This window comes from Microchirus variegatus (genome assembly GCF_963457635.1).
Source record: "Microchirus variegatus genome assembly, chromosome: 19".
Classification (NCBI taxonomy): domain Eukaryota; kingdom Metazoa; phylum Chordata; class Actinopteri; order Pleuronectiformes; family Soleidae; genus Microchirus; species Microchirus variegatus.
Genome location: NC_139820.1, coordinates 15,554,844 through 15,581,426, shown reverse-complemented (window position 1 = coordinate 15,581,426; position 26,583 = coordinate 15,554,844). Strand labels below are relative to the sequence as shown.

Here is a 26,583-nt window from a genome sequence, read left to right as displayed (position 1 = left end):
AACAAAACAATTATTTGACGTCATCTAAATAATATTCGTCAGAGACAAAGCACAAGATGCTAGGTTAAGAAGAGACAAGCCTATATTACAGTCATCAGTGAATTATGGTCAAACGCCACAGCAACAACAACGCTAAGAGTCAACTGAAGTAAGAGTGAAGGTCAGGGACAAACACACCACACACACACAGATTAACTGATCAAAGTGGAACAGATGTTGGAAAAGAATTACAATTAAAGAACAAAAGAGAAATCACAAGTGTTACTAACCTTAGACAAAAAGAACTTCACAGTGCAGTAGAAAACTAACAGAACGTTTTATTTGTGCAGCATTGTTACAAACTGGATGTCTTCAAGTTAATATCAATCATTCTGTGCACACAGACATTTTAACACAGTATGACAGGGCAGGTGAACTTTGGGAAAAGAACAGTGACGCATGTTCTTTAAATGAATCAAAGTATTGCAACGAGGCTGTGGAGGTTCTTTCAGGAACTTTTGAATGTAAAGCTTCTGCAAGTAAAGCAAATGTGTACTGAGAGAGAGACGTGGCAACTTCAAGCAGTAGCTCAGACAAAAGGCATTCAGAAGGTTTTAAGTTGCATGGGAACCATAGAAGTGTAATGTGGTCCTAAGGAACTTCTCCTGCATTAACGAGGTTACTCTTTGTGTTAAATCCTGATTTTACGATGCTATTCTTCCAAACGTGTTCATATGAATGTTCATATGAGAAAGAGTGCGCTGCAGCATCAGATTCCACCACACAAGAACGTATACAAGGGAGACAGCAGCAGCAGTAATCAGGTCAAACTATCCAAGCCTCAATATCTTTGCAGATTGTGTGACTAGTCACAGCCCAAGTTTCCGCATACCGAGTGGTGACCTCAGCTGCTGCTGTTCTGTGGCGCCCTCATGTGGAGCTGAACAGGGAGATTTGCTGCACCTTGTCCAGCTGTGTTAGCAGCTGTTTGATGCGGTGTTTGAGCTGAGGCAGGCGAGCCAGAGGTTCTGGAGGCTCCAGCTCTCCAGTGTAGTCCAGCCAGCTCTCCAGCACTGTGAGGAGGAGAAGATTCAAACACATTCAAACACAAAAAAATAAATCACACACACACACACAACTGTGTGATTCACTGTGCTCAACTCGGTCAACATTTGGATTGGAAATGGATTGTCTGAAGCTAATATCTTAGTTCATTTGAACACTTAGTACAGCTTTGAACACTGAGGCAGCGTGTTTGACTCAGCCTGATAAGAAGGCTTTTACAGTTAGGTCCATAAATATTTGGACATCGACACAGTTCTCTTTATTTTGGCTCTATGCACCACTACAACGGATTTGAAATGAAACGAACAAGGTGTGCTTTAACTGCACACTTTCAGCTTAAATTTGAGTATTTACATCCAAATCAAGTGAACAGTGTAGGAATTACAACACTTTCTATATGTGCCTCCCACTTTTTAGGGGACCAAAAGTAATTGGACAAACTAAGCAATCATAAATCAAACTTTCATTGTTTAATACTTGGTTGCAAATCCTTTGCAGTCAATTCCAGCCTGAAGTCTGGAAGGCATAGACATCACCAGAAGTCATGATCATATGTGGTGTGAAAGACACTTTTTAATGATTCTTTGGACAACAGTTTGGAGCTTAAACATATCTACCATCCATTAAAATCCTACCGTCCAGCTCCCTCTCGATGAAGTCCATCCTGTGGGACACTTCGTCCTGCACAGCCTCTATGTGGTCTAGCAGATTGATCTGCCACTGTTGATGCTGCTTGTTGTCTGCAGCCTCATCAGGATCTCTCCCAACCTCTTCCTTCATCTCAGCCTGAGACCACGAGCCACCCAGAGAGGCCTACACACATGAAAATGAAATCCAATATTTTAATGACAATGATGACTATCGATCTCATAATATACATTTCTGCCAAATCATTGCATTGTTCATTAAAAAAGGCCAGAGGAGTGTGTGGGTGTGTTTGCACTGAATGCAGAGAATGCTGGTGAATTTGACATTATTTGAAACTTCATTTTTTAAACACTTGGTGACTTTTTTTTAATAATCATTGAAATTTGTCAAGGTGATGAGTGTAACCCCCAAAGAAAAATATGTCAGTCAGTGGTTTACACATATTTTTAGTATATTTGACTAACTAACAAAACCTTAACCATTGCATAGTCCTTGTTATTATAATGATGTAATTCATAATGACTTAAAAAAAAAAACATTTTAGCTTCTAAAAACACAAAATGTTAGATTTTTAGCTCATAAGCTATTACATTTATAACTACGGATGTACCGATTAATCGGCCATCGACCGGCCGGTCAGTCAGAAATATTCAGATTTTAATAAGCCGGTCAAATGCACCCGCATCGCGCAGCATCGGCTACACGCACATGTAGTAGAGTGTAGGGCTGGGCGGCATACCGGTTCACACCGAATACCGTTTTTTTTCCATATGATATGAATTTTAAATATACCGCCATCCCGGTGTATTTCATTACACAACATCCGCGCGGCGCTGCTGTCTGCTTAGCGAGTGGGACGTTTCATTAATGTTTATATATTTGTTTCAATCACTCAATGAAGCCTGTCATATTTGGGACAAGAGTCAGGACCTTAAATCACTTGCGCAACACTTTTGATCAGCACTCAGCATTTGTTCGTTTGTCATTTAAACCTGTGTGAGGAGAGAGTACGAGGCACGGGGCGGGAGAGAGAGAGAGAGAGAGAGAGAGAGAGAGAGAGACAGAGACAGAGAGAGAGTGAGGTCTGCACTCTTGGTCATTAGGTCATTTACTTATTTGTGTGTAGGTACCATGTTGTGAAATATGTTTAAACTTATATAAACTACACATACAGGTAGTGATTCGTTTTTTTGTATTTTTAGTTGGATATTGGATGTGAACTGATTGTATTTCTATGTTAAAATGTTCTATTAAAGAAAATATGCAAAAATACATATCTTTCTGTATGCTGTAAAGTGGTTTAAAAAAAATTTAATCGGAACCGGCTAAAATCGGTATCGGCAGGTCAAACTTCTTGAAAAATCGGAATCGGCCCCAAAAATGGCAATCGGTGCATCCCTATTTTTAACAGTATTTCTTAATTTGTTTATAGCTGGAGAAAGACTGCAGAGACATATCAAACACTTGAAATCATCAGTTTCTAACTGACCACAATTCAGTGTTGTGTCAGTTGCGTGATCTATGAAATGTCATAAAACGTTCCAACGATGTTAGATGGCGTTTCCCAAACCTCAAAATGATGACGTTCTCAAATGTCTTTTGTCCACCAACCAGAATTATTCAGCTTAAATTATTTTTTTGTAATATGGATCAAATAAACAAGAAAGCATTCACAGTTAAGTAGCTGAACTCAGAAAACACATTTAAATATATATAGGAAAATAAACCTCAAAATTATTAAACAGTTAATTGTTGCTGCCCTACAGTGGAATGACGTGAAGATAGTCACTCACACCAGCAGCCAAAGAAAATGTCTGTGTTGAAGCAATTTTCTGGAAGAATGATCCAAAGATTAGAACGATGAGTGTGCCATTGGCTCTGTCTACACTGATCAATGAATGCAGAGTAGCAGGTCAGTTCAAATTTACCCACTCATCCTCTAACCGTTTGATTATCAAGCAGTTGATGAGGATGAGTGTGTACATTTTACTCATCTACAGTGATAATATCAGCTGCATTGCAAACACTCTTGATGGAATAAGGCCTGACCTTGTTGCTGCTGCCTGTTGCTTTGGGCTTGTCTGTCTCCAGTAGACTTCCATAGCGCTGCTCTCGCTCCAACAGTTCCTCAGTGCTTCTCATGCTGTCCTCCAGCTCTGAGCCCTGCCGGGTCTCTACTACCAGTCTCTGCTCCACTGCTGGGTAGTATGCCCACGGTTTCTGGTAACAGTGTTCACTGGTAATGTATGAGTCTTGGAAGGACGGGAAGGGGGAGGAAGAGCAGGACGTGGAGGAAGTAGCAGCTGTAGCAACCCTGCTCAGCTTCTCCAGAGCACTGGACATTAAAATCTCTCCTCGGCTCATGTCCTCATCAGCTATCACGGGAGATTGAGCTGTGTCACTTCCCCTGCACGAATCAGAGTTAGTCCATGACCCCTCCAAATGTTTCCATGGTTGCCGCCACAGCTGCAGGTCCGAGTGAGCGTTGCTCCTGTAAGGAAAAGGAAGGATTAGTAACTTCACATTAATAAATCTAAATCAGGGGTCTCAAACTCAATTTGCCTGGGGGCCGCATGAGTTAGAGTCTGGGTGAGGCTGGGCCGTTACAAAGGACAAAGTAACAAAGCCGTCCACATCCATATATGATGCATTCATATGATCTTTATGACGAGGAATAACAGATGCATCAGATCAGCTGATCTCTTTAGTTAACTACTTAAAGAGAGAGAAGAGAGTTCTGTCGCAGGGAGTTCATAATCTGCGCTGTTTGCAGCAAAGTTTCGCTTTTGCGCAAAGAGACTTTCCAGCATTTAATAGGTGCTGTTCCACTGTGTACTCGCATCTTGTTGGAATCGTTTTAATTGGTGTTCCAAACTGATCTTGTACAGACTCTAAGCAGGTATAGACAGGCGGGAGGAAAAAAATAGGGCGTCTTTAGGGCGTCCTGCCTAAAAGTAGGGTGTCTAATTCCTTATTATTTTCAGTACAGGGCGTCCCCAGGACTCCCGCACGCCCTGCTGGCTAAAAGCCTGTGCTTGGCTACCGTCTTCGTCATATTACCACAATCCCACAGTCAGTCTTATCCTCGAACTTCCCACTAACTGTCCATTGACTCTGTTGAACAACGCGGTTATATCCTGGTTGCAGCGAGTGTTGACTGATATCTTCTGTCTGTGTTTGTGTGTAACTGCTGTTTTGAATCAGCAGCTGCTACAGTCTGCAACTCTTCATTAACACCACTGTGGGCCGCACTTACATTAAACTTTGATATCAAGTGGGGGGCCACAAAATATCGTCCCACGGGCCAAGAGACTACCGATCTAAATCATCAAAGACATTTCTGCAAAAGAAAAGTCTCCCTAAACACTTATTCTCATGCCGTACAGCTGTAGAATGTTCTAGTGTCATGGACACCATCATTCCTGAGTGTAACTGGTAGTAACCGTCTTCATGAAGATTTTCCATCGTCCAACCATCAAAACCCTGCTGCTCTTGCATGCACATACGTACAATAAGCTTCATAGTTAACTCATGTGATCTACTACTATAAAATGTGTTGATTTCTTTCCTATGAACATAATTCTGTAATATAAATATAAAAAAAGGCCACATGCCTTTATTCTGAATTTAATACATCTTCAAATTGATGGTGTGATGCACATTTTTTAAAACAAAGGCCAAGACCTGATTAATATGCCAGAGTTTTCCTAAATAAAAGGCCTCAAGTTGGAAGTATTTTGGCTTTTTCTCCCTCTCAATGCTTCAATAGGTAGATCTTGCCTTTGTTCAGGGTTCATGGGCTCAAGACGGTTGGTGACCACTGATGCAGATGAAAGAGGCAGCTAGACATGTGTGGTTACACGGAGGTAACCTCTGCAGAGCAGACAATGACCCGTGACAAACTTTGTTGAGCAAGTTATTAAAATAAAGCAGAAACCAGGTTTCCTGCCTCTTCATGGTTCCTCTGTACTTACTGTAAAACGTTCATCTTAAGCTGCAGTCCATTGAGGATCTCTACCACGTGGTGCACATCTCCCAGCAGTTGGTGTGTGGTGGTGATCTTCTTGGCGTTTTGGTGAGAGTAGTTCTCTTCCAGGAAGGACAGGCCATACATGTGACCATTGGTCAACCACTCACGATCATACCAGTAGCGCAGACTCTGTCTTTGACCTGAGTGATTTAAATGCAAGGAAACAAAAAAAAGAACTGAAGCTACTGTATGGCGATCAAGAGTCTCATTAAGTACAAGACTATGATGGCTGTTACAGTAGGTAAGACAGAGTCTAATGCTTGGTGGTTTAAGGGTAATAATAGATTGTACAAATTGGGTCTTGTGCAAATACATTTGCTCACAATTGTTTTGATACTCTGGACCTAAAGCGTCAGTTCATTTAATTTAAAATAAAATGGTGGGTAGTTCAGATAACATGCTAAGTCTCAGCAGCTCCAATTTAAGTAAAGTTTGATTGATTGATTGAACACATTATGCTCAAATCACAAATGAGAAGCATTCAGTAGCATCTAGCAGATAATCCATCATCTTGTATCACCTGGTGGGTCTCTGCAGATGTAGCAGGTGTATCTGTCTGGAACATTTTCTTCTAGCAGCCCCATGCAGGTGCCATGCTGCCAACATAAACAGTCTTCACACTGGGGGAGGAGGAAAAAAAGCAATTGTTCATATTTTTACATCTCTACATCTAAAAATGGACAAACAAGATATAACAACAAGCAAACAAAAAGCTCACCTGGATCATGAAGTCATTCTCCTCTTCCACCTCACAGATACATCGCACAATCTCCTGGTCATTGGTGTCCACGGCGCCAGAATCCACACTGAGTGGGGGTGTGGTGACATCCAGGTCAGTCCCGAAGTCCTCGTCACTCCACCCACAGCTATCAGTGGACCAATCGCTGATGCTGTCCTCATCTAAAGTAACAGCAACATCATTTCAATTCAGTCACATTTGAATTAAATTGAACTTCTACAAATATTTGTCTCTAAAAAGTCACTGTGAGGCTCACATATAGATATATACTGTATATAGATATAAAGTACACAATGAAGCAAGCCATAGCAGCAAAGGACAACTCAGGATTCAATCTATCAAGCTTTACCAAAACATGTCTTTATTTGTAACCGCTGCAAGGGATTGGCAGGAATCCATAGGTTAATGCAACTATTGTCTTAAAATATACATTTCATGCCCTGTTGGGCTGTTTCTCACTATGACACTGAGAGAGCGGCTTAGATAATTCTCAACAGCTACAAAGGAGAAACGGGCAGAGATGACAGCTGCATTGAAAAAGATCTGTGTGCAACTCTTTCACATGGAAGTTGAAATTGCAGATTTGCATGGCTCTCCTCAAGCCATGTTTTCTACAGAACATATCTGATACAGTCTTATATAAGCAGCATTGTCCTGCTTGTACTGCTGTTCTGACTGCCAATCAGCAGCGCACAGATGTTTCTTCATACTTTTAACGTCATAGAACAGTACAGCCATTTCTTGCTATATGCTGACCATGTGAATGCACATGGTCCCCAAAGCTGCATGTTCAGCCTCATCTGAGGAGAAGTAAAATGATTTGTGTTTATCAGTAGCTGTGTTATGCGTTTATTAAATCCCTTATATGCTTAAAAAAATAAATGAAGGTTATAAATAAAATAATATTTGGTGCCATAATTAAGTCAAAATCATTGGACTGCACTATCATGCAATGAGTGACGTCCACTGAGTCCGGCAGACAGGTGCTATCATATGACAATCAGCTGCAAGTGACAACATCTTGAGTAGGGAGTAGTTTTACTTGAAATGCACGTCCCTATATTATTCTGCAGGTCACTTCGCAAGTATGCTATGTGTCGCAGATCGATGTGAAACACTGACATGATAGATTGAATCCAAAGACAACAGCTGAATAGAGGGGAGGTGAGGCCATGTACAGTCACACACACACAATCTTATTTACACACACACAATCAGAGATACCCACCATCCACATATATCTGCTCTGAGTAGCTGTATCCAGGCCTGCTGCAGTAGGCCTCTGCTTTGTGATTGTGTGAGTGGGGGGATTTGTGTGGCAAATTCAATTTGGACTGAAGACCCAATACTGAGATGTCAATATTCTCCTCACTACCTGTGTAGTCTGTTAATACAGGGAAGGGGGGGAAGCAGATGCAGAACAAAAATGTCAACTTTGAAAAAGCTCAACAGAAAACCCACGGGGGACGAAACAATGTGGCAAAACAAACATGATGGATAAAGGATGTCAGCAACAGTCAGGGACACTGAGGTTTAGAAGAATCCAAGAGGCCTTATGGCCCTTTTCCACTACGATCCCCAGCTTGCCTTGGCACAGCCAGTTTAGGTTGCATCTCCACTACAAAATAAGTACCTACTCAGCGTGGGCGGAGTCATCACTACACGGCCGCCTGAAACTGGAGGTCGGGTTTAGACCGGTACCCTCTGTGCAGTGATATCATGGTCACAGGTTCAACCCCACCTCTGGCAGGTTATACTCAATTCCATTGTGAGTTGCTTTGGATAAAAGCGTCTGCTAAGTGACATGTAATGTAATGTAATGTAAAAACAGCAGGGACTTTTACATGCAACACAGACACACAAACTTGTAACTTGTAAAGCAGTTGTTTTCAGTGTAACTGAATCACTAGAATCATTTCATTAAAATTATTTGTTTAGTACTTCCTCCATGACCGGAGCACAGACTCCATCTGACAGTCACTGGACTGAAGTATAGCGGCAGGGTTTATGCAGCTCGTGGGCCACAGTCGGCAATGCTGTCCCTCAAAAGACCAGACTCCTCTGTTTAATATTAAGATTTTTCCCTGGTAGTTTTTGGAGATTAGCCCACATTTTTAGGACTGTTAACTACTTTTAACTGGTATACAGTTCGGCACTGTTCAGCTTGATTGATGTGTCGGACGTCTCTTCCTGTGACAGCACTCTGGCCAATCAGTAGCCAGCAGGTGACGTGACACATAGTACCTACTCAGCACGCTTGAAACATCGCCAGAGCAGGTACTAAATAAAGCCTCGTACCAGGTACTATGCTTGTGGAAACGCAACTTAACAGTGCAGTGTTGAGGCAAGGCGAGTAGAGCCAGTGGAATCACGCCATTAGTTTTGGGCATTTAAATGTGTTAAAGAAAAGACCAATTATTGAAAAAAAAAAAGCCTGTCCATACATGTGTCCATGCCAAAAACGGTGTGAATGTCATTTAGAAACGAGAGAAAACAGTGTTAAAATTGTGTTGTGACTTTGCGTCACCCGTCCACTGTGGTCATATAAAAGTTAAAAGAAATAAGTTGGAGCTTATTGTTTGTCACCAGATGGAAAACTTCTCCCACACACAGATGCTCAGCAACCACACCAAGAAGAGAGGAGGACAAATTCATGCAATAGAGCCATTTCCACAGTGTCACAATGAAAGCACATGCAGCAGCAGAGATGTGAGGATGCCTGACAACAGGAGAGCCCTTATTACCGGACTTGGCCTTTTTCTTCTTCTTCTTCTTCTTCAGTTTGATGCGGAGGAAGTCCTTCTGCTTTGGTTTCTCTTTCAGTTTGTCTTTTACACAACCTAAGGACATTTAAGTAGCATTAATAAAGCCCCATGTGACCATCACTAATACAACAGTTGTATAAAATTCTATGGCAGGGATTTGCAAACTTCTCGATGTTTCAGAAAATATTACAACAAGCAATTAGTGAACCCAGACATTTACACATGCTTTGTTTCAAACAAAAAGGATTGGTATCCAATTTTCCAAATCATTATCCTCACTACCAAACCTACAAACCATCTTTCTACTGTGTTGTTTCCTCCACAACACTTTCATACTGACCGATGCCAAAGCCACTCTTGTCTGAATCCTTGTCCTGCTGCAGACATCCATTCCTGTCCAGCTGGTTCTCCTTACTCTTCTCCCTCAGCAGTGACCTGTGCTGATGGTTCTGGGAGTTCATTGCTGGAGGGGCAGATGTGCGTCTGCTTGCCATCTTTACCTCACCACGGGGAAACACAGCACCTCCAACAGAGTCTACAAAAAATGTAATAACATGGCTTACAAAAGGCTGGTGTTAAAGTGTATGATTATTACATATTTCATTCATGAAATGGCGTTTCTGAGTTTATGGTGCCATATCAGTCGCCCTGGCATGACACTACTAATCAAGCACGTTTTTGCTCCCACTCCTGTTAGAGTGCCTTGTGTATCAAGTAAGGGCAATCACAACCATTTAAATGGTACTAGTTTAATACAGTGATTGAAAAAGGAATGCAAGCACACTATAATCTTAATTTATAAAAGAGATGGCTGCTATTGGCTGATACGCATTATTGTAGCAGCATTGAACAAATTGGATGTTACATTTTCTCTAAAAGGAAGTAATAACAACTAGGGATGGGAATCGAGACTGATTCCATCGGAATTGTACACCTCCAACATTATCGATTGTTATTAACGATTCTCTCATTTCACAGCACGTTTTTTTCCCCCCGGTTTCCCCTGAAATGTTGCATCGCGGGACATTTACGTCACATTCTGCGACGACTCGGATCTTCACACCACACGAGGAAGCGGCAGGAATACTGCAATGAACAACACGCTGAACGCGCTGAGCATAAACGCCTCCGTACATGCTTGCATGGTCGTGTGCCGTCTGCGGAGCCCTGTGTGAATATAAACAAGGCTTCATGGAGAGGAGAAAGAGAGCCAAAGACTGGCTCAACTTCACCAAAATGGGCAGAAAATCGAAAAAGAGAAATTTAGATGATGACGATGGCAGGCACAGACAGACTGACGATGACACAGATAGCTGTAGTGCAAGTTACATGAACAAGGTCATTGTGGCATACATGACTATTTTTCTAAAGAGGACTTGTATGTCCACTGTTACTTCATTTACAATATCTCTTTGAAGAAAAGGAGCAACAAGCTGTAATTTGGCATGCAAGCATATAGCAAGTATAACATTTCTATTCCCGTTTTCTATTTATTGTATCAGTCTAAAATGTATTTAAATTTATTTAATTTATACAGTAAGCTTGTTTAGTGTGCAAAAGTTACGTTTTTTGAAAATAATACATTGCTGTACACTGTAATTTGCCTCGTAATAATATTGTATTATGGGATATGTATTGTGATAATATTATTTCGTGAAGCCTTTGGAAATTCCCACCCCAACCTTTTTCTGTCACCAGGGTTCCCACAATCCAAGCACTCAAGGGCAATTTTCCAAAAATTGCAAGGGCCTTGAATTTTATTTTTTCAATTTCACAAACTTTCAAGGATTTCATTCTTTCATTGAGGTATGAGCAGAACTCACTCATGGAGGCAGAGATGGTGCGTCTTCTCTTGGGGCTGTCCACACCAGTGGCAGTAGTCTGTTTGTCAGAGGCCCTGGTCTGAACACTCCTAGTGGGGCTGCGCTCCTCCTCCATCGGAGGTTCCTCACCATGGTAATATTTCATGTGGTAGTGCAGCAATTTAGCCTTACGGAATGATTTTGTGCAGCCAGGAGCACTGCACTTAAATGGGTTGTGGTCAAGGTTGATGGACAGGACGGGAGGAGGCTGGTTTTTGATAACTCGGTATACTAAAACAGAGAACAACAAATGTGTGTTATCAAAATTAGATGTATATATAAAAAAAGCTAGTAATGATTGCATTTGTTTAAGAAGGGTTGGGATATGCTCACATGGTTCTCTGCTGAATCTGTTGGGGTTGTGGAAACCTTGCTTCCTCACCGCTATCAAACATTAAGAAAACATAGTGATGCATTTGAAAATGGACCCACATTTTACATGAGGTTTACTTCACTCTTCCTCAACACTTACGTTTTACTGGCTGGGGAGGAGGCACATCCACTGTAGGCTGAGAGCTTTCCGACTGAATGTTTGGTTTCAGCTCCACATCTCCATTTGATTCTGTGGTTGTCATAGTGACGGACACCTGCTCCATCTCTGCTGACGTCCGAGTAGGTAACTCCATGTATGGCTTTGTTTCGGTCTCATTGGTATCCTGCAGTTCCTCCTTCATCTCACCATTTACATGACAACTGCTTTCATTTTGTTGGTCACCTTCCTCCACCTTAACTCCATTTGTGAGTCCTGTCTCTTTATCTGCATCCCTAGACTTGATCTCAGCTCCATGCTCTGGCATTTCCTCTTCCTGTTTGATAGTGGGTGTGGCCTCTAGCTCCCCATTACTCTTCTTGGTCTTCTTGTGCATCACATCCTCTTTGTGCTCCTCATTGTCACTGTTGCTGTCCTCCTCCTGGTCTGAAATGCTTCTTCTGGCTCGTTTGTTTTTGGGAGGTCCTCCGTTCTCAAGAGACCTCCTGTCCCTGCGGTTTGGGGCCCTCCTGACCATGTTCCTTTCAGAGGACCGAGACTTCCCACCTCTCTATTTGACAACAGATCAAAGAAAATGTTCAGGAGACAAGAGTTAAATATAATGCTCATGGTCAAATGACTGAAAGAGGATAAGTATAAACAAGTCTAGCGACCAATTAGCACTATTAGTTTCTAATAATTTCTAACTAATTAGTTTCAACATCTGCAGCATGGAGAGTCGGATTAGGGCCGACGAGCAGCAATTTCTCACCAGGAAACTGCCCTCATTTGCTTCTCATTTGCACACTGCTTCTACTAGTTAGCGTCAGCTAGCATTCTGACGCTAATGTTTGCTGCTGTTCAAGTCTGTGTCCCCGTTAGTTAGACAAAGTAACTGTTCAGAAACAGCAGTCATTTACTGTTAATGTTATGATTATATCATTATCTGCGCCAGCAGCGCCACTTACAACTGTGTCATTCTTTCTTTTTTCTTCATCCTCTTTTTTTCTTCCTCTTCTAACTACCTGATTGATAACTCCTCTTCATTTTCCTTCTGCTTCATTTACAACTTGCACAACGATAACTTCACACAGGTTAACGTGAGGTGACGTGGGGCCCCTTTAGGGAGGTTTCCTACGGAGATGTCATTGTTGTTTAAGGGGGACGGGGATGTGGCTGCTCACTGATGAATTTAGGCAACAGCCCTCAGGCTCTGAGTGTCGGGTGCCCCCTATCGGCCCGGGGCCCCAAGCAGTTGCCTGCCTTGCCTGTTCATAAACTGCACGTCTACCCGTAGCGCAATCAAAGTGAGAAAGTGCGTTAATTCATTTAAAAAAATCAACTTAATTCCACAAATTAATCATCCTACGTTAACGCGTTAATTTTGACAGCCCTAAAATTTAAGTAGTGTGTGATATACTGATGGGACTGTAAAAATCACATATATCATTTTAAAGAAGGGGGAATGTGTTGTTTAAAGATTACACGCGTACACACTGTCACTGTAAGTTTCATTTTATTACTACTGTGGGAGCAGCTGAAAATAGTGCATGTTCTTGCCGTTAAGTGCTTAACTGCACTGAACAGAAACAAACATAGTGTAAAGTTTAACATTCAGATGAAAAGATGGGGCCAGCTAGCAGGTGAGCATTATTGACCAGGGATCCTGGTTAACCAGGAAAATCAGCTCCACAACCTCCTGCAGCCGACGTAATCCCAGCCGCATAAAAACAAGGAAAATCACACTCATCCAAGCCAGGGTTTACATCAGCCGGTATATGTTGGCTTTTGGCCGTTGTCATGTGAATTTGGCAGACAAAAATAATTGTCACCGGTCAAAATGTTCGGTGGAAAAAATGTCAAATAATTAAATCAATGTTTAAGGGGCCATCCAAACGGAGACGTTGTTTTAGGACCTGAAACTGTATTTTTGTGGGAGTTGTCTCCTGAACTTGTGTTGTGTTTGGGGACTGAGCATCTACAGTCTGACATGCGTGTTCGCTGCTGTGTGTGCGTGTGTGTGTGACTCTCCGCCCGCAGTAAATAAAGTAAGATGGATCTCACTCATGCGGCAGAATTGTACGTTCTTGTACTATTGAGGTTTATGACAGAAAGTTGCTAGATTTGTCACTGTTTTTTAAAATAATAAAAATAAAAAGTCATACATATCATACTTGCTAGGAGTTTATTAAAGCCTTATATAAAATCAACAATAAAGATGATAACAATATTAAAGCAAACAGAGCATCCATCCAGGTATCGGATTGAAAGTGAAAAATAGTGATGCATCCCTATTCAGATACCACTGCAGTAATGGCAGCTTGCTTACTTCCAGTAATTTGCTGGATTTTTCAATACAAATAGTACGTATATATAAAAGTTATACAAAATAGAATGAATATTTACCTCGTTAATAAATGGCTTTACATGTATTCCCTTCACACTCTGGATGACGCCATCATAGAACCTCACAGTGTAGGAAGCTGAGAGGGATAATGGAGAACAGACAGAGGCAAACAATGTTTACATCAGCAGCTAGTCACAGGGTTCAGGCCGTGTTTTAGGCCTGGTTCACACTGGAAGCATTGTGTATGTCGTGGCTGCATTTTCATTGCAGCATCCATGCTAATACATGAGAGTGATCACATTGCATGCATGAGACGCGTCTCTTTAGCTCAGGCGTCATGCATTCCCGGCAAAAACAGACAGAGTGAAAATCTGTTGATGATAATATTGACAATGATATCTACCAACATGATTACTAAAAAGGTTAAGTAGGTAATGTCTAGGCTGAATCGGAAAAGATGAACAGAAAAAAAAAAAACATACACACACAAATACTGTATACACTAGGGATGCAACGGTATTCGGTATATATCGGTATGCCCTGTTCGGTTATGCTTTTTAATCGCCTTAATCTCTAATTTACTGATGTCCCCAGTACCGGGGCAGCGTCAGATGCAGCGACAAAAGCGTCATAAAACCACGTCTAACTTTAACAAACACAGGCATGCTGCATACCCACAGAAAGCTCAGAAACTCGGCTAAAAGCTCATATAAACCATTTTTATGTTCACCAAACAGTGAAAACACAGATGGATCAAACCCGCAGGAGGTGAAAAAAAACGTTACAGCGCACATGTTTAAAATCGGCACCGGAGCGTCAGCGTGATTATGTAAACATCGGAGAAGTCACAGATTCCAGCGGTACCATTTTTATCACTCTACGTACAAGATTCACAAATCCAGCCCCAAAATAAGAGCAAAACAACAACTGACTTTCAAGAAATACAAGCGGAAATGTTGTCTTACCTTTGCGGTTTATCAAAACAAGTTATTTCCACCAGAACAAAACTGCTTCTCATGAAGAACTACACTTCCCAGCATGCATTGGGGATAAATCCCAGTCTGATTGATCATTTACTTTGTATTTTTCAACAGTATTATTTTGTTACGGAAAAGAGAGAAATCTTTGGTTATTTATTTATTTATGTTCAAATCTGTTCACAGTGTTCCAAAATATTTGTCATTAAATGTTACATTAAGTTGTTATATAAGTAAAAATATCGTGGAATGTATCGAACCGTGGGTCAAAAATCATGATTAAAATCGAATCGTGAGTTTGTGTATCTTTACAGACCTAATGGTGAGTGAGCGAGACTCTGAAAAAAGAAAGTTTGAAGAGGCACCGTCTTCGTTTCGGTGTGGGATTATTTTGAATTCAGCACAAACTACGATGAGAATGAGAGAAGGACTGTCAACAAACAAACCAGGGTGTGCAAGCATCGGTTATGCACCGCAGTGAAGTTAGTTTTAAGTTGGATATTCCACAGCCACTCGATGCAGGTAAACGTCTTCCTCGCGCCACGACACTGAAGTTGGCTCCACATTCACCTACAGCGCCTCTCATTTACGTTGTCATCACCCGTCTCTTTCACTTGGAGCAGCATGGTGTATTTGTAGTTGCAGTTTCAGTGGGTTAAAAAAGTTGTTTATTTTATTGGATAGCACTTAAACTTTATATTTATTTTTCAATTTGTGTGGTTTTATGTTTGTTGTTTCATTTGATCTGATTTTTTAAACTGTTTAAATAAAGTTTGTGGTTTGATTATATCTGTGCTTTAAAGGGACACTGTGTAGTATTTATGGGTTTATATGACCCAAAATCCACTTTGGTATACATATTATGTGTTCCTGCATTGTCTAGTCGCTGTATAATATTCTTTGTTTAATTTTCGTAGTGTTTCAAAAAGTCAAGTATAATAACATGGTCGCGGGCTGCTGTTGCTTTGCCACGACGCCATGTTTCTACGGGAGCCTGTATAGACAAACGCGAGAGAACAAATCAAGCGTCGCTTTACTTGTAGCGGAAGTCCCGCCTCCACTCTCTCCGCTTCGTCTGCTACGGCCGCGGTAGCTCGCCCTCTCCCTCGCCTCACGAACCTCATCTGCTGACATGGAGAAAGACGACGAGGACGACATTTGACCGGCTGAGGATACCGTATCGCTCAGGGAAGGGACGGGGTGAGCAGAGGGGCAGTTCTTTGTTGTAAATTTCAGCCTCTCCTCTAGATGGCACTATAAACTACTTACTTCACCTTTAAATTATTTTCACAACGCAATATTGCCTTTGCTAGTCTGAGCAGTGTTATATTAAGATATCGAAACCGTACCCATACCGTGGCCCGTGGATGTATACCGAGCCGTGGGAAAACTACCGTTGCATCCCTAATATGCACACACATCATATACATATGTATGTATGTATACATAAGAATATTACTATATTACACATGTAAACGGTTAGTTTATTACTACTCACCATCTTTGTTGACTGAAATGACCTTAGCAGGGTAGAAACGGCAGTCAGACCAGCTGGCTAATACCTTGTCGTTCACATGGAAGCCCTGTAAAGGAGAAGACGGAGACCTTCAGTCTGGGACATACTAGAGGCATGTAGTCAAAATAACAGAAGATGTGGAACCGTTTCACTGACAACAATAGCTTGGTTGTCGTTACATCTGTATTCAAATATTGCTGTGCTTAAATTCTGCTATCTCTCTCTATATGAAAGACACCCATTTAGCTTTTACCTTCTAATTCCAGGGTCAAAAAAACGCAGAGGTTAATAAGACACTAGAAAATGACAGTAGGTATGAATGTGAGAGTAAGTGGTAGGGCCCTATGTTGTCATGTGTAAAATACGGACGAATCACGGAACTGAATGATAAAAATGGAATTAACCTTGAAAACGCAGAACCTTGCGACAGAGGTGATATGTTGCTACTTAAATTCTGCCAGCTCACAGCCAACTAGGGCTTTTAAGTCCAAGTCAACTGGTCGATTAACTAGATTAATAAGTAGACACGTTCTGGCTCCACCATAATTGTGATTGGTCGACTAAATTTTTATTTTATGGTGAATTTCATTAGGAAGAAAGTACCAAGTGCTAATGGGGGTGTTTTAGAGCACCCGTGTTACACAGATAATAGCACAGATAATAGGTCATTCAGAGAACACCCCCCTTGTTTTCCACTATTTTGGTTTAGTCCAGCCCACTGGGTTGTTGTCACTCCGTGGCTAATTAAAGACAGACTAGCGTTGCCATTAATTAGACGTGAATTTTGAGCTTTTTAATGTTAGGCTACAGTCCTCCTGTCACATCCATGTCAAAGACATCAGCAGTGTGGCAGCATTTTTCAAAAGTAGATGACGGTAAAAAAGTGGAATGCAAACTTTGCAAGCAACAGTTTGCTTTTCACAGCTCTACTACAAACATGGCATATCATTTAAGAACGGTAAGCTAAGGTTGCTCCGTCCGTTTTGAGTATGAACATATCAGAATTATTAGCATATTTCAATGTTTTAGTCTAATAATTGTTGATTGGTTTTATAACTGCTCCTATGTTCAGTCTCGCTCTGTGTTCCTCAACAGTTATTGTGCTGATATTACTAGTTGACATAGTACATTATTTTTGGATATCACGGGCTATGGTATTAAGATTAAGATTAAGATTCCCTTATTAGTCCCGCAGTGGGGAAATTTCCAATCTCTGCATTTGAACCCATCCATGAGTTAGTGAACACACACAGCACACAGTGAGGTGAAGTACATGCTAACCCAGAGCAGTGAGCTGCCTGCATTCAGCGGCGCTCGGGGTTGCAGATGAACGTAATGCAGACTGTTGAATTCAAGCTGCGGCTGCAGGTCTTTTCAAATTAAGAGCCGCAGCCGCACAGGTGCTTTGCGGGTGTGGGTCTTTTCAAATTAAAATAGCCGCACTCCCCTCCCGATTAGTCGTTTTTTATTCGAAATTTCAGGGCTTTAGTCGACCAAGAGTTTCTTTGGTTGATTACAGCCCTACTAAAAATACAGTGTCTTATAATCAAATGCTAATTCTCTGCATCACTTGAAAATGGTCACATTTGAGTTATCAAGTAATCAGGTGGGAGAAACAAGTTGCATTCCTTTAGGTAGGTAATAAGGTAATGCCAAATTTATTTTTATGAAATATATATAAAATATATATAAAAATATTTAAAACAGATTTGATATGGCACCGTGTCTCAGGCGTACCTCGCCTTATGTCAACTGGGATAGGCTCCAGGTCTCCCATGACCCTCATGTGGAAGATAACGGCAGATGATGAATGAATATCAGGGTTTTTTCTAAGCACAGCACCCCTTTAATTGTTCTCATGGACCTTCTTACAAAAAGTAGATTTAGCATGGGATGCTGTTCATTACATTACTTACACAACATGCAGTCTTGCTTAAAATAAGTGTTTTCCCATAAAAAATATAAAACTGATGCCAGTAAACAATACTCCAGTTTGCTAGAAAACGCATAACATGAACAATGCTTGGTAGCTTACGGGTAGAGGAGCATCATCCTGCAGGCCCTGTCGTCTCAGCTGAATCCTCTCCACAGGTCTCAGGTAGGGACTTGTCCAATCAAACCATTCATTATAACGGTGGCTCCACTGGCGGTAATGGATTAGTACTTTTTCATCTTCGTAGTCAATCTTCTCTATGTTGGCAGCATACCTGCAGGACAACAGATCCAATACTGTGAATTAAGAAAGAGAGAAAGGGTACTTCTACAGACTTAAGTTCAAATTTAATATTTATACATAGAACCACCACGTGTGTTATTCTGTTTTTGTAAGACAGAACTGCTCAATAATCATGCGGGCTGCACCATCGTTAAAAAGAAATCCACAACTACATGTGATCTCATTTTTAAATGACAATGATTATTCTGCATTTTATTTCATGAGCTGCTTCGCAAATAAATGATCCTATTTTCCTCTCCGAGTTTCCTTGTCGGTGCCTTCTCTTTCAACATGAAGCTTTTACGTCACGTGATTCAGTGGACAGGGTGTCTACAGGTATAAACAAGTTAAATTAAAGACTTTTTACAACCTTTTAATACGACCTCTAAATGAAATTTAAGACCAAACTTATAATGGAAATTCATATCAAAAGTGGAAACATTTTTGACATATGATGCAGCTAGCTTCATACGCGCTGCCAGGCACCGACCTCAACCAAGAATACTCATTATTTTCCAGCCATTTGTGATTAAACTTGCTCGTTCCCATGTTGTTGAGTGGTTAATCAATGCTGCCCGCCACCTGTAGACGCTTTAGCCTAAGTCATCAAAAGCTGCGCAATAGGCTAGTGACGAGTTGAAGACGAGACCCAGACTCCATCTGCGACAGTGATTGTGTCTCGTCTTTCACTTGTCACCCAACAGTGCGTACCAGGGTTTCCCCCAGAAAACCTGCTAAGCCCAGTGGTAGGACCTCTCGGGCAGCCCACTGGCGGCAGGACCTCTCGGGCAGCGCACCGGCGGCCCATGGCGTTATTGTAAGACATTTATTAACAATACTTAAACGCCAAAAGTCTGTCAAAAAGACACACTCTTGAAATGAAAAAAGAATATCAATTTTTTCACTTAAATACTAATTAAGTAATCGGCCAGTGAATCTTAAACAAAGCCATGCAATGGTTACATTAAATTATTTACACAAGTAAAACAAATCAACAAGGCGACCTTGAGTGTCATGAAATATAATGCATTATTATTATTATTATTATAAATAAAAAAGTGGTAGTGCCCCCTCATCTAGTGCAGACAAACGGCCCTTTCATTTCTGCGCACCGCCCCTGCGATGTTCTCTTCTCCCTCTCTTGCACCGTTCATCGCTCCTGCGCTCTGCGCTCCTGCGTCTCCAAGCAGTCTCTTCCAAAGCAGACTGGATAATTTCTCTATGTGTTTTATCCCCACATAAAAATAATGATCTTTATGACGAGGATGGAGTACAGTCACGATGAAGTGCAGGGGATCCGAGTAGATCTGAGTAAAACGTAGTGACAGACTCAAGAGCAGAGCGCACTTTTCGTTGTTTTTACTCCGTGGTCTCAATATTTATGTAGTAGACTCTTTAGCGCTGCAATTAAGGGAATAACATATGCATCAGATGAGCTGATGTCTTTAGTTAACGGCGCTAAACAGATCGTTAGGACATCCAACAACCCCCCAACTTTGTTTCTTCCAACAAGACAAAGGTGCAGGCAAAAAAGTTAGTCATCGGTAGGGTTGAGAATTTCACACATTTTAGAGTCGATTGTCGAGGTCAACGAGTCAAATTTTTTGTCGACTTTTTATTTTATTTTTTTTAATAACAGCAGCAACAGCAGCAGTGTGGGGGTGTTAACTATTCTACAGTTTACTACTTAATTTTATGCTCAAAAACATGGCTGTAATGTCCATTTTTGACCATCCGAACAGCGGTAATAAAAATGAGGGGCAAGAAAAAAAGGAAAAAAAGCGGACTCTCCGCTGGAACGCGTGTCGCCACTCGCCAGACGGCTCAGGTTTTTGAACCTGCGCTCGTTAGGTGTCCACCAGAGTGAAGTACAGTGATCCTGACTGGGTGAGATGTCGTCTTCATTTGTGTAGCGCTTATGTTATGTCCCCCACCCCCGTCCTAAACTTAGGCGCAGCCTCATTCGCACTGCACCCACACACAGGCTTGGACGCGCACAGCCACTCGAGAGAATATGACGGGTACGCGCGCAGGGAGCCTGGACAGCAGGATCATCGTCTCGTGCACAGCTTCCTCAAACTCTGTGGCTGTGAACTTTACGTGTTTGTGACACTTCTACTTTTTTTACTCATAATTTTTTTTGTCGAGGTGCGCACATGTCGATTGTCGATCGATTTGTCGACAAAAAGGTCCCATCCCTAGTTATCGGTCGCTGCAATAAGTTTGGTGACAATAATAACAACACTCTGAGGAGACGGAGACGAGACAAACATGTCCTGTGTTGATTAAAGGGGACATATTATACCCCATTTCTCCAAGTTCTCCAACTAGTTCCCTGGTGTCCTAATGAACATGTCTGTGACATGCTTTGGTCAAAATACAATAAGCATGAATAAGCATGAAGCATCACACTTGTTTGCTGAATACAACAAAACTCATTTGAAATATGTCACCAGTACAGGGGAAAAACCTGTGCAAATGCAAAACCTGGCAGCAAAAAATTTATAAATCTTCTCTGTTATGGTTTCCCTTTCATATCTAACAAATCAAGATGCAGTATATGCCTTGAAAACAGAATGAATCTGAGTAGAAGCTGGGACCGTTACTAACTGAATGTGACTATAATTGATTTTTATTTTATTATTATACTATTACTTTATCTGAGAACCTTCACAAAGTAGGGCTAAAAATATGATAAAGGTGCTTGAGCCACCCACTTCACTATGAAGATTGTCCCCGATCTTTATAAAAAAAAAAAGAAAATAACCAAAGTTGTCCAGGAATTATCAGAGGCTTCCACTGTTGTCCTAACCACAGACGGGTGGACCTCCAGAGCCATGGAAAGCTACGTGGCTGTGACTGCTTACTTCATTACAGTGGAGTGGGAGATGAGGTGTCCAGTGCTGCAGACACGCCCCCTCTATGAGAGTCACACCGGCGCAGGTATGGACAGGAGCAGTAAAAAAAAAAAGCTTTCCGTTTTTACTTTTCTTTTTTGATGTTGTGGACACAGGTTTTATTTCAATTTACTCTCCATGTTTTAAAGAAGCAGGATTAATATCTCATTTTGCAACATTTTGAATGTTTTACATATTTTAAGATTTTATTTAAACATTGGATGGACATCTAGAGTTAAGTTTTTCTTTTATCGCGTGGACACGTTAAAAAACAAATCAAAAGAAAAGGAACTGAAAGCAAAGTAATATTTGTCTTGATATCTTTGCCTTTTTGTGTTGCTTTTTGATCTGAAAAATTATCCGATCTGTGAAACCGTGACACGATCCGAACCGTGAGTATTGTGATCCGTCGCACCCCTAGCAGACAGTGTGAAGACTTGTTGGCACGGGGCCGGAGGGAGAGAGAGTGCGAGTGAGTGAGGTCTGCGGTCATTAGTTCATTTACAAATGTTTGTGTAGGTAATGTTGAGAAATATGTTTAAACTTAAATTGATATCATGCGTAGACACAGATATTCGAATATATTGAAATATCTTTTTTTAGAGGGAATATTCGAATATCATTTTTGAAATCCCTAATTCAAAGTGTGGTTTGTAGTAGGAGCAGCAATACTGAGGATGATTTTGTAATGATTCTAGTTTATTATTTTTAAACACACCCTTCTTTCAAGATATTATGTGCAATTAGCTGCCGTTATGTTTGTAGCCGAGTCTGTTTAGTCATTACGTGTTTCTTTCTGTACCAAGAAATGTACCGAGCCATGATGTCAAAACTGAGGTACGTACCGAACCATGACTTTTGGCTACCGCTACAGAGTGCTGGGTGGTATACCACTTCATACCGAAAATGATCTTTTTTTTTTAAAGATGTAAAGATTGAAGTCTGCTGAATTGTGTTCCGGTACAAACCAAAATAGAAGATACGACCGACTGATGGAACAATGACGGCGCGGTGGACAAATTAGTAGACTAGAATTAGTAATTGTTTGTACACCAATAGTGATAATGAATGTGTCCTCTGCATTCAAGCCATCCTCACTCGCTCTACACACACACTCAACTGTACCTTTCTCTCACCGACACACACCTGTACATTGTTCAACCGAGGGAAGAATACTCCACTCAGTTGCATTTTATTTTAACTTTGTGCATCAATAGATTATTAAAATATTGAGTATAAAATATCTGCTGTGACTAGACCTGCAGTGTCCTGCTAACCAAGACCAGAGTGACAGAGAGAAAGTGCAGAAATCAGCCGTTTCTACAGGCTTCCTCCCCATCGATTTTGACAGGAAAAAAATCATACAAAAAGTTTCACTGCTCTGCTAGTTCAGTATTCTCTTGTAAGTCCTTTAATCGAGATGTATTTCACTCCCAGGCTAATCTACAAAATCAGTTCAAGAGAAAAATGTCTTCTTGACTTTGTCTGCGTCTATGAACAATTGTCGAAAACAATTTCAGAGCATGACAAATCACATTTTGCTCCGTACAGTCAGTAAGGAGTGAGGTATTCTAATCTATTTATTACTTTAGAATGATTAAAATATTTGCTTATGTAACAACGAGACAGTCTTTTTGTTTACTATATAGAGAGAGAAGCATAACATTTTCAGTCCTTCATTATTAATGCGGGTCAAAGGCTGATTTAGCGGCTACTTGAGAACACACACCCTTAACCAGCTGTTATTTACATCAGAGGAGAAGTGGTGCAATAAAAGGTGTGAGTGGCGTTCTGCACTCTTTACTTCATCAGTTTGTTTCTTTACGTCTGATAATAGTCAGAAAGAGCTAACCCAGGCCCAGAGAGTTTCAGCGAGAGACTGACGGGAGTGAACAGTAACATGGATGGAGAGAAATGAGCAAAGGCCATGACTCACCAGTTTTTGAGGCTGTCTCTGGCCTCAAGCTGAGCTCCCACCTCAAATGTTATCCCTCTTCTGTTAGGGGGCGTCTTACTCATACTGCCCACATCAAGGCTGCTTTCCTGCACACACACACACACACACGCACACACACACACACACAATGTTAACCGATGAACACCAATTATAACTATATCTATGTGACCTTGGGTACACATTGCATCTTGCCATGAATTTAACACAAATGACTATCAAGGACTTCAGTCCTTACAGCAGTCCTACAGCAATCCTGCAGTCAGCTCTGACTCCCAGTTCATCACTTATAATTATTATTATTGTCAAGGCAGAGTTAATCACAGCTTTGCACACAAACAGCAATTTGCAAAACAATGGGTGTTAAATAGGAAAGCAAGCTACTCCCACTGTATACTGAACATTAGCACAATATAGATTACACATGTGCTAACTAACATGGTGCAACCATGTCCATCAAGGGTACATAGAAAAGATTAAGGTGAGTCATGCCCCTCAGAGTGGTGGTGAAATGTGTGTCTAACATCAGATGTTCAGTGATCTAGGAACAACATCACATAGGTTCCAAAGAGGATCCCCAGTCATAACAATGACAATGACATAAAAAAACCTTCTATATATATATATATATATAGAAGGTTTTTTTAAATTCCCAATCAGGACACAATGAGAGAATGGAAAAGCAATATGGGAAAAACTCTCATTACTATTTACTTTTTATATAATTCAATATCGACACATAGACGCGATATTTTAGGCTATATCCTGAAATATATGAGGATATAAAGCTACACAAAGGTTGTTTCTCTGGGCTCATGAAATGTTCTCTAGAGACAATACACTGTAAATACACTCAAACTATGCTGAGTTAATGATCTGTATTTCATGATTAAGATACATTTATTACCTTTCATTTCAGATAATACCTGCTTTATTTATTTGGCTTCTTAATGCTAAATGAAGGATATATACATGTGCGAGAAACAATGAAATATGTATTATTTAAAGTATTCAGTATACTCTATAGAAATAATATGGATGTATTTCCTCGTTGAATGAATGTGAACGTGGACAAAGAAAACACAGCGTCTTGTCGGGCTAATCAAACACACAGGAGACGCAGCAGACGGTTGTTCCCATCGCGGTGCACACATTAGCATTCACGTTCACACTGCTCGGCCCACGTGTTTTTCACCAGCACTCACACAATAGAAGACAATAAGCGTCTTTCCATCTCCCGTGGGTGGACATCAAAGACACGACCCTCTCACATTCAATAAAACGCGACAGGTCAACTGAATGTGGCCGATTGTGTGGCCTACAGACGGAGACAGAGACTCGGGCAAAGTTAGAACAGGGAGCTAGCTACTCACGGTTTCATAGACAATGAGTGTGTGCGTGTGTGTGCTTCACGGTGACGCTTTGATACGCGTTTACATTAACTGCATATTGACGTGTTAATGGAATAAGTGCACCACGCACACACCAAGGTACAGGCTGCTCACACATGTGATGAAAGGTTTTCTCAAAGAAATAGTGAGACCACGTGCACTCCCACCCCCCAACCGTTCTTTGTCGTCTTCCGTAGTCCACTTGTCCCCACACACACTTTATTGTGCGGTGTTTCATAAGCAGAAGGTGTAGCGCGAAACGAACGCCGAGGACGTCAGCGTCAGACGCTAACGTGGACTGGTCCAAAACACAGGACGAGGGCGGGACGCTCGCGCCTGATTGGCCACGCCTCTGTCACTCTCGGAGCTCGCCGTGGCGCGAGGCCTACTTTTACATACTTCAGTCGCAGGGAGCGCGCGGCGTGGAAATGTACAGCCTCAAACTTCCTCAAGTACCGAAGCTCGGGGACATTTACGCCTACACCGATAAGGCCCACGGCCAGCGAGAGACAAGCCGCACATTACACGAACACGACCGCGCAAAGTGGACACGGAACATATTCCGGTCCTGCGTCTTCATGTTTGTTTTGAACTCAGAAAGCCGACATGCGGCATCGCTCCCTCCGCTGCTGGTGCAGCAGCAAACGGGCCTGATTCACGGCGGTGCCGGGGATTAGAGACTCCTCTACCTGCGAATAAGAGACATAAAACGTGATTCCTACCTGTCCTCCAGTCACAGTCTGTCCTGCTGCCTGAAAATATGCAGTGTAATCCCTGAAGTGCGCAGGTACCGCCGCCTACGCCTGTATCCTCCTGACCACGCACTTCAATTTCTCCCTTTGCATTCACCACCGGCGCGGGCAGTGTGACGACAGACTGCGCATGCGCACTCGGCGGCATATGCATAACACTTTTATCTTTATCTTGTATATGTATATACGTCAACTGTCGATATATATAATATATATATACATAAATATATATTATATATATATATAATACAGTCAGCATTCTGAATATCTGATTTTCAAAGTTTAATTTTTATTGTGTTTAAGGACTTATTTGGTTTAAGTAGACCAGTGGTTTAAGTATGTCGTGCCATCTCAGGCTATCTTATTTATTCATTTATTTCCTCAAATAATCAATCATGCGCATGTGTTTTGTCAATCGCGTTACCAACACCAAATTGTATTTAAAATTATTTGAAGTGACACTTCAGAATAAATCTGGTATATTATGAAAGATATATCCTCCCTGATTACATTCAAAGTGTTTAGAAAATAACAAGTAATACATGTGATTTATATAAATGCATATGCTCAAATGCATATCAGCTGAGCCACTGTATGTTAGTTTTTAGGAAAAAATCATGAAAATAATCTTTTAAAAAATCTTACTATATACTCAAGGGGGTATAGTAATGTTTTACCGAACATTAAAATAGGTTATTTCATTTATCTTTTTTTCTATTTATTATGTATATAGAGAGGGTTTTCTAAAAGTAACGCAATTGACATAGAATACCTGTTCAAGAGATGTGTTTGTTTGTAGACTGTATGTCAGTGGATTTGGCATAGAATATTATGGAAATGAATACTCACACTTAATACATGTTAAACTGTTATTTTATTAACATTAGTGAATTTTCAAAGCAATTACAACGACAAATGATATACCCAAACATGGATTTTATGAATGGGAAATGTTGATTTTGACAACTGAAAACATT

At 41.1% G+C, this 26,583-nt stretch overlaps 1 protein-coding gene across 1 annotated transcript; it reads right to left on the bottom strand.

The window, feature by feature from the left end:
• Positions 1-25,696, bottom strand: phf20a (PHD finger protein 20, a). The gene is made up of 16 exons (XM_083905556.1): positions 25,577-25,696; positions 23,446-23,552; positions 18,433-18,604; positions 16,380-16,464; positions 13,964-14,040; positions 11,561-12,128; positions 11,422-11,472; positions 11,050-11,319; positions 9,567-9,761; positions 9,206-9,301; positions 6,441-6,622; positions 6,243-6,342; positions 5,667-5,862; positions 3,742-4,183; positions 1,680-1,857; positions 1-1,052 (listed from the first exon to the last, which is right to left on the bottom strand). The coding sequence occupies exons 2-16, from the start codon at positions 23,526-23,528 to the stop codon at positions 910-912; spliced, it is 2,838 nt and encodes a 945-aa protein (XP_083761682.1). The 5' UTR covers positions 23,529-23,552; positions 25,577-25,696; the 3' UTR covers positions 1-909.
• Positions 25,697-26,583: the final 887 nt, after the last annotated feature.